The sequence below is a fragment of the Cyprinus carpio genome, chromosome A1 (genome assembly GCF_018340385.1).
Source record: "Cyprinus carpio isolate SPL01 chromosome A1, ASM1834038v1, whole genome shotgun sequence".
NCBI classification, from domain to species: domain Eukaryota; kingdom Metazoa; phylum Chordata; class Actinopteri; order Cypriniformes; family Cyprinidae; genus Cyprinus; species Cyprinus carpio.
Window position 1 is genome coordinate 20,387,051 of NC_056572.1, and position 8,597 is coordinate 20,395,647.

The following is an 8,597-nucleotide window of genomic DNA, read 5'->3' on the forward strand; positions in this document are numbered from 1 at the left end:
CTCGCAGAAGTCTCATTCAGCTGCTTCATTGACTGGATTGAAACTATATGTTGAAAAAAAGACAAATAAACCACATGACTCACTTGTAACACTTTACCCTGTGGACTTTCTTCAAACTGCAGCGTTTGCTGGTACAGCGGGTCGAGTGTCTTGCGGGCAATTTTTGTCTTCTTCTTAGCTACATACGCCCCGTTGTGTAGAAGATAGATTTTGACATATGGAGCTATATAAAAAATGAATCAAATTAGGCAGATATTAACAATGTATACAGACATTAGTCAGTAGACTAGCTCTGATAAATCGGGCTGCTTTTTGTATGCAGTTATATGGTGGCTGAGTGATATGATAGCTACATACTGTATGGAGCTTGAATCACATGCAGTGAGTTCAGAATAGAGCAGAAGTGACTCACCGGGGAGTGATTTGGACCCTGGTTTTTGGATGAGACCTCGTGCTCTTATCACCTCCACCTCCAGCTGGCCTTTCTTATTCACCATGCCAATCTGAATGTCACCTGGACAACACAGAATATGTAAGTAAAACCAACTACTAAAAATATCAATTTTATTTAAATGGTACATTCGCTTAATGGATTTACTCAAATGGTTCATACAAAAAAAAAAAAAACCTTACTGACATACTGCGGTTTTCAGAAGCAGTTATATTTTTTTGTATTTTGTACTGAAATATGTAAGTGAATTATGGCTGTAAATTATATGTATTTAGTTTAATTAAAAGTACAGAAATAATAATACATCAGAATTAAATTCTAAATTCTTTCTATTCGTCTACCTCACTAATATAATGTCTGAAATTACATTGGTGCCTTTTCTCAACTAATATTTATATATGCAATCAATTAATTAAATTAATCACAATCAATAGCATATATAATTATGTATAATTAATTAAAATGTGTAAACAACTTACAGCAAATAGGATAAGGAGAGTATGCTACAAGTGAGAAAGATTTTTTAGAAAAAATTCAAAAATTTTACAAAGAAACAAATCTTACCAATTGCTGGTGTGGCAAGGGTTTGTCGACCAACTAATTGAGCAGGGCCCAGTCCATCCAGGAAGTCACTGAACTGAGTCTCGACTCGAACTGCTGGAAAGATTGGACTGACCAAGACAAACATTGATATATTAATACTGCAGGTGGTGTTCTTTCTGGCTTATAGTAGTTTATTAAGAAATTTAAGGCTGGAATACACTACTTGACTTTTAAAATCTGAACAGAACCGAACAGAAAACACTTGGCATCATACAATTATTATTATTATTATTTTTTAGGCATAATGGTAATGCATGACTGATGGTTGTCAGGGTAACAGGAACAACACTTAAGGAGGCTGCTATTTCTAGACAATTTGGTTTAAGATGGGCAATTTTGGAACAGAAAAAGAAATGAAAAATTTAAAATTATATTGGATCCTGTAAATACAGAAACAGGAAATTGCTCCAAATTACCCATACTTTAGGACAGACATGTACATTACAAGAACTGGCTGCTGGTATGAAATTATAACAAGAACAAATGTTTCCATGTTTTTTTTTTTTTTTTAGAGAATATGCAACAGATGTTTGGAAAAGTGCAACACTAATGCAGTGCAATATACAAAAAAAAAAATAAAAAAACTCTTTTTCTCATGGAAGGAATTCCTGCATATATTTAAAAGTATGCCAAATTTGATTACTAATAAAGCACAAGGAAACTGACCTGCCCTCTGAGTTGTAGCTGTTCATGCTTCCGTTGTTGGATTCACGGCTGGGTTGACGGCTCATATTCCTCTGCAGTTCCACAGCCATTCCCGTCTCCTGACTGCGCTGGATCGTCCCTTGACTGCCCTTTGACTTCTTACTGGATGCCTCTGAAGATGAACAGATTTCACAAACAATCAGGAAAAGATACTTTCAAGAGTAGTTTGTATCATTCATTTTAGAGAGAGAAAAAAAGAGAAATCCGTATCTCTCTCTCTCAGATGATTTTCTGTGATAAAGTTTTACCTCTCTAAACAGTACTGGTCAAGCTGCACACTATCTCTTTACTACACTACATCCTTTTTGATGTTAATAGCACACAGCAAAATAATTTGACAGTGCTTGTAGCTCCCACCAGGATGGACGCTAACCGTATTAGTGCATTAACCACCCCCCTTTATCTCTCTTAAAAACAAGGGCATGTCTCCTCATCCTGAATCCCTTTTTGTCTGCTTACATAAAACAGAGAGAACAAAATGCAGTTCCCCCGGAGGTCTTAGACTCCTCTAATGTGCTTTCAAGACTTTTTCAAAAGGAACAAGCTCCGTGGCAGTGACAAGAGTCGCCTGATGAAAAATCTTAATACACCAAACAATACAGAGTCAGTCCTGACATCTGAAAGCACTAAAATGGCCACAGGTGCCCTTTTGAAAAGACGCTGTTCATGTTTGATGAGGACAAACCATAGCTAAAGCATAAACTTGAACTCGTAGCAAGATACTAATCAAGACAAATGCTGAATTCGGAACCACACACTCTCATACTACTCTTAGTATGTTCATCGTATTGTTATAGTGCAGAAATAGTAGGAGTAGTACATTTACATTTATGCATTTAGCAGACACTTTTATCCAAAGCGACCTACAGTGCATTCAGGCTATACCATATTTTTTTACCAGTATGTGTGTTCCCTGGGAATTGAACCCATGCAATGCTCTACCACTGAGCCACAGGAACACTAATATGCTAGTATGCAGTTCTGAATTCATCATAAGTGAAACAGGAAAGGTAGGCTTAAAATGCTGTGCCATAAACACTGAGTGCCCTCTTGTGTTGTCCAGCAAAAATACTTAAAATAGAAATCTCGAAAACATTTATATGAACTGGCTTCCAAGGCTCATTGGACAAAATGTGCCTTTTCTGACATTTCTGCTAATGATATTACATTGCTTCTTGCACATTTCACAACACTTTCAGTCTGAAATGTGCAATAAAAAGCGTGGTGATAAAAGCGTGTTAAATTTTTTCCAAAACAGATGAATGTGAATGTGGCAACATTTTTTTTTTTTATGTTGGTTATTGCTTTTGAAAGTGTCACCTACAATAAACCCAACCAATGAGAGATGAAAACACATTTGCCAAGGCAACCATGCCATTACAACTGGCTTCGAGCTCTTTTATCATGACGTGTTTTACAGAACTTGTCCCTGATTGCTAAGTTTACTACATCCGAAAAGTCATACATATCGAGTTGATTTTTTGAAAAAGTATTAGATTACAAATCATTCACAATGGTAAAAAATGATGTGAGGTCATAACATTGTATGGTGCAAGGAACCATGTGAAAATAAGTCTTATTTAATCAATAATCTACCCCTGTTGTCATAATTAGTTTGAAAAGGAATAGTTATTGGTGTTTTACTACCACTAGTGTTTATTTCAGCTGGAAAATGCAGCGAATTATATGTATAGGCATGTTTTTGGAGACAAAAATAAAGGTAGAGTCAAATTGTTTCAATGAGCATATGCTCAAAAAAAAATATGATTTTTTGACACACACAAAAAAAATCTCATTTTTAATTCACATAAAAATTTAAATAGGGAATAAAATAACAGGATGAGGTTTTTTAAATGCACTGTGGCATTACTGATTAATATAACACATGATGCCCAGTTGGCCTTGGTTACATCAGCAGAAAGGAGTAGCTACAGACACTAACCTGTTTGACTGATCTGTGAGGTGCTTCGGCTGCGACGGTTTCCCACGATAGCCACGAATCGAGCATTGAGACTGGAGCGACGCTTTTTCGCTCCTGTTCCGACTGTTCCCAGGGCAGTATCAGACTGGCTGCCGTCCGTTCGCTCCGTTGTGTTGATGTCACCACTAACACTTGTGCTCTTTAGCATATTTCGGCCAGATGAGGCTCTGACTTGATGACTGTAAGCAAGTAAAAGAGAGATGAACAGTTGAAACAAATTAGTTGATACAGTATGTAAAGGTAAGACACTAACGGTTGAAAATTATATTCAAAATGCTTTATTCTTCTTTGAGGTGTATTAACAACACAGTCTACTAACTACATCACGGATTCTAATCTTAGCACAAAATAAAAGCTGTTTTTGTCCAATGAATTTATTTTGCACAAACCAGTATGGAACATAAAATGAACAGCTTCTCTATATAAAATAATTCGCCTGAACCACGACTGCCGCAGTAGTCAAGTCTAGTCAACACCAGTTAAAATCAGTCCCCTTAAAATCATTTGACAAGCACAGTTTTATTTCCTGTTTTACAGTTTGATTTGCTACTTGAAAAAGTAGGGCGGCACTCCACATCACATCAATATTTTGATCTGTTTCCTTAGAAGACATACAGTAGACTGTACAGTTTCAAAGTATATGTCTGTCTTAAGTGAATTAAGTTTAGGAGTACACTATCATATAGATCATTTTAAAGAGAACACATAGTGATTAAAAGCCTCAAAAGTGTAATTTTGCTTAATGAGGTTCTTAAAACTAGATTTACATTTGAGTTAACAGAACTGTGTTAATTAAACAGCAACATTTTCGGTTTAGTTGTTCGAACTGTCTATATTATGACACAGAAGAATATGTTGACAGTGCAGCCACGCCCTCTGCTGCCCCCTGGGGGTTCGGAGGAGCTGCCGTGTGTCTGCGCCCTCTGACGGATTCAAGGTACTGCAGGACTGTCCAGTTGCACTCTCCCCATCATTTCCACACCCTAACCCCCTCTCTGCTGGATATAGGGTGGGGATAGGAAGTAAGGAGGCGGGTCTCTCTTCCATAGGCTCGAGGGTAGTGACAGAGGGGTGAGCAGACAGGGGTGTTGGTTTGGGAGGATCCAGTGCTGACTCAGTATTCAAGCATGGGATGTATGAGGTGAGACATGCAAAGAGGGCTCTGATACAGACAATACAATACACAGGACACACATTTACAAAGACACAGAGAGTGGCATGTAAATGAAGCAGAATACAAACAAATAAAATCAAACAGCACACACAATGAACCTCTCAAACTACATGTAGTGTAAAGGATCACTATAAGACAGTAGAGAAGAATATTCCATTACGATATGAATAGTTGAATCCTCTTTTTGGTAAAATGAAGATATATTAAATAATAAAAAGATTACAATGAAGATATATAATAAACATATTAATACTTACAAACTTTTTCAGTATTTTAGTTTACAATTCATATGAATGTATAGAAAAACAGTATATTTTAGAGAATACAACATTTTAGTTTTTACCTATTCTTAACAACATTTTGCCTTCATTTGCTCATCTTAATGGTTAACAAATATTTCATAGCGAAAAATGGCATGCATTTTAATTATATAAAAAAATAGCTTTATAACATATTTTAGTTTGTCACACTGGGCAAATTCTCGAAATGATTTCACGTCAAATACCTATGTTTGTTTGTTAACCAAGCAGACTTCTTTCAAATTGATAACCGTTGTGTGGCTTCAAATTGATCAGAAACGTTGAAGATATAATTGGTTAGTAAAGCCCAAATATGTCAGAAAAGAAAGAGGAAAAGAATCAATAGAATGTTCATAATTCCCAAAAATAATGTCAGAATAAAGATACCAACTCAAAACAGTCCTACCATCATTGTGAAGTTTTTCTAACCCATTTAAGGCATTTGTTGATATGTTTATGATATGTATTGATTCTGCTCATCCACTTTGGACATACATTTTTCTAGTGCCTCTATAGTCAAGTACAGTAATTTTTATTTGTATACAGAACTATTCACAATTTATGTGATGTAATAGCATCTTTAAAGGAAATCATAATGTCTTAAACTGTGGCAAAGACAAAAACTAAAATTTTAGATGTTTAAGTTGTGGAGGGGGGGTTAAGCCTCAAGAAGAACCAGACTAAGCTAGTGGAGCATATTCTAAATTATGTCTATCAATATCTATTATATAGTTACTTAGAATGTGTAATACAAATTATGGGTTTATTATATAATTGAAATGATTCATTTTTTTTTTCAATAAGTCAAAGTTTGAAATTCAAAAAAGTTTCAAGGCTTACTGAATTATTAATCATTTAATAATTAATATAACAATTAAATATTCATTTTTCCATTTTCCATTTATATTTATGTACAGTAATTTATCTTTTTCATTATATGCTTTTATCTGAAGTGGCCTAACTGCATTCAAGGTATACTTATTTACCAATTCATGCACTCTACGGGAATAAAACCCATAACCTTGTATGCTCTATGCCAGGAATGCTATTTTTCTCATTGCCTCCTTTCAATGTAAATTAGTACAGAATATGCCATGTTCACAAAAGTAAGTTTCCACTATTACCAACCATGGTATGCAGGTGGTAAATGGAATTTTATTTAAGAGAGATGTCTGTGTACATTTTCTAGTGGTCATGGCAAGAGTAATTCATCAAATGATGATCAAATGTTGGAGAAGAACTGGGCACATGTCCAGATGTGCGGTGTGGTTAGGCATGCTTTTTGCATTTTAAAGAGCCGACAATAGAATTTGTATTGTTGGGATCATACAGTCCCAGTGAAGTATGATTGATAATCTGCCGGCCAGCAAGATGAGGAGATTTTTTTGAGTAATTTTCTATGCGCTGTTTGCAATGTTCTTTTAGCAAATTAGATGACAAAACAATGCAGAAAGTGTATGTTAATAACCAGCGCTATCAACAGCAATAAGACAATCCTTATTATCAGGATAAACTTGTATTCGGTGGTGGTTAAGGTGAAGACTTGAGCAGGGGGAGCTGGACCATGTTACCTCACATCTCCAGCCACCGTATGACGTCTGCGTTTAAGCTCCTCAGAGAAACGTCTCTTTCCCCAGACTCCTCCTGTTGTCTGTTCCATTTACCCCCCATGAAAATCCTTCTCTCCTTCTTTTCATCTCCTTTACAACTCTCCAACGACTTCGACCTTTGACCCCCAAAGCAATATGCATGCATGCAATAGAGCACAAGCCATAACAGCAAGAAAAGTAAATCATGCAGGAAATAAAATGTCACAAGCCATGCAGAAGACAGACAGTTAAGTGCATGCAAATGTCAACACACCACTAATAACAAAAAATAGAAATATCACAACCTGAGGACACACATCATTTTTTTTTTGTGACCTGAATTGAGTAATTGCTGCTTTGTATAGAATAATTTTACTAGGGAGAAATATTTTGATTGTTGCAAATGGAGATAAATAAGCATTGCAAGTGAACATTAATGTAATTGTGAGGTGAAGGAACAAAATATATATATTTTTTTTAGAGAAAGGAAAAATAGCAGAACGCTAAAGAGAAAGAAAGAGTAAAAAGTGCAAAAACTATTACTGTAATGTCCTATACACACATTAAGTATGTGTTCATTCTGATCTAAGTCTTATCTTCATGGACTTAGGCTGAATATACCTAGTGGGTATGCAGGGTATAAATTCAATCCAAAATTTTAACCCCAATTTTCAAATAAATAAATAAACAAACAAACAACTTGTAGTCATCTTTTACATTGCTAATTTTAGGTAACTACTTTTTAATTACTTTTACATAAACTCTTTTATCACATTGACTTTAATAGGAAAATTTTTCCATTTTTACGACTTTGTATTATGTTGCATTTTCTAACGAAGTTAACGGCCACTACCAATTTACAGTTATCCTGTTTTTAAACAGTTTATTACACTTGCGGAGTGTTACATTTGGATCCTGTGTGTTTCTTAATAGGCTAACCTGATTCTCCCGTGCGGTCTCTCAGACTGAACGGACATGTAGCTGGTGGCACTCAGTCGTGAGGCACTGCTGGCACGGGAGATGGCTGATGCATCGCTCATGTCACTGTCTGATGACCTCGCAGACATGTTATCACAACTCCTCCTCTGGTCCTTATACATCTAAACCATCAATGAAAAAAGAGTTAGCGACCTGCCATACATAACAGCACTGCCAGACACATGAGTTGGTGACCTAAAAAGCAGTTTAACACTCACATCTCTCCTGTTTTTGAGCTCTGCCTCTGGGTCATGACCAGAGCTGGCATAAGAGCCCGGCCGATGGGAATGTACTCTCATTTGTAACTGACGAGCCCGCTCCCACACCTATAGATCCACAAAAACACAAAAAAGAAAAAAAACAAAAAAAAAATAAGTACATTTGGACAACAGTCGCAGCTCTGCCTGTGAACAAAACAGTATTATTTTCTTCCAGCATTACTACTTTTTGAAAAAAAAAATAAAATCATCCCTCCCTGCTAAAAAACACCATAATAAAACAAAATACAACAGTATATACAAAAAAATATTAGATTATCAACATACCTATCCAGTTGACTGATTACAGTCAAGTTTTATTAAAAGTTCAAATATGTGAATGGGAATTATGTGCATATTTGCATATTTTCCAGTACAGAAAATCTGTACATTGGATGAAGCCAGGTTCAAAATTCCTGTTTGAATTTGTTGACATATTAAAGTGATTTTGGATTTCTATAAGAAAATACTGAAAAAATGTATATATATATATATTAATCTCTACATTATATATATATATACATATATATACATATATATATCTATATATATATATATAA

The 8,597-nt window shown here is 35.4% G+C and overlaps 1 protein-coding gene across 1 annotated transcript in view; it reads right to left on the reverse strand.

Moving 5' to 3' along the window:
- Positions 1 to 8,597, reverse strand: part of LOC109048416 (regulating synaptic membrane exocytosis protein 1-like) — an 80,926-nt gene that overhangs the window by 2,842 nt on the left and 69,487 nt on the right. Inside the window, exons 25-31 of the mRNA XM_042756553.1 lie at positions 7,999 to 8,106; positions 7,742 to 7,902; positions 3,702 to 3,919; positions 1,721 to 1,871; positions 1,016 to 1,122; positions 413 to 514; positions 84 to 223 (exon numbers count right to left, since the gene is read on the reverse strand). Coding sequence (XP_042612487.1) covers positions 84 to 223; positions 413 to 514; positions 1,016 to 1,122; positions 1,721 to 1,871; positions 3,702 to 3,919; positions 7,742 to 7,902; positions 7,999 to 8,106 — 987 coding nt within the window. The remainder of the gene's footprint in view (positions 1 to 83; positions 224 to 412; positions 515 to 1,015; positions 1,123 to 1,720; positions 1,872 to 3,701; positions 3,920 to 7,741; positions 7,903 to 7,998; positions 8,107 to 8,597) is intronic.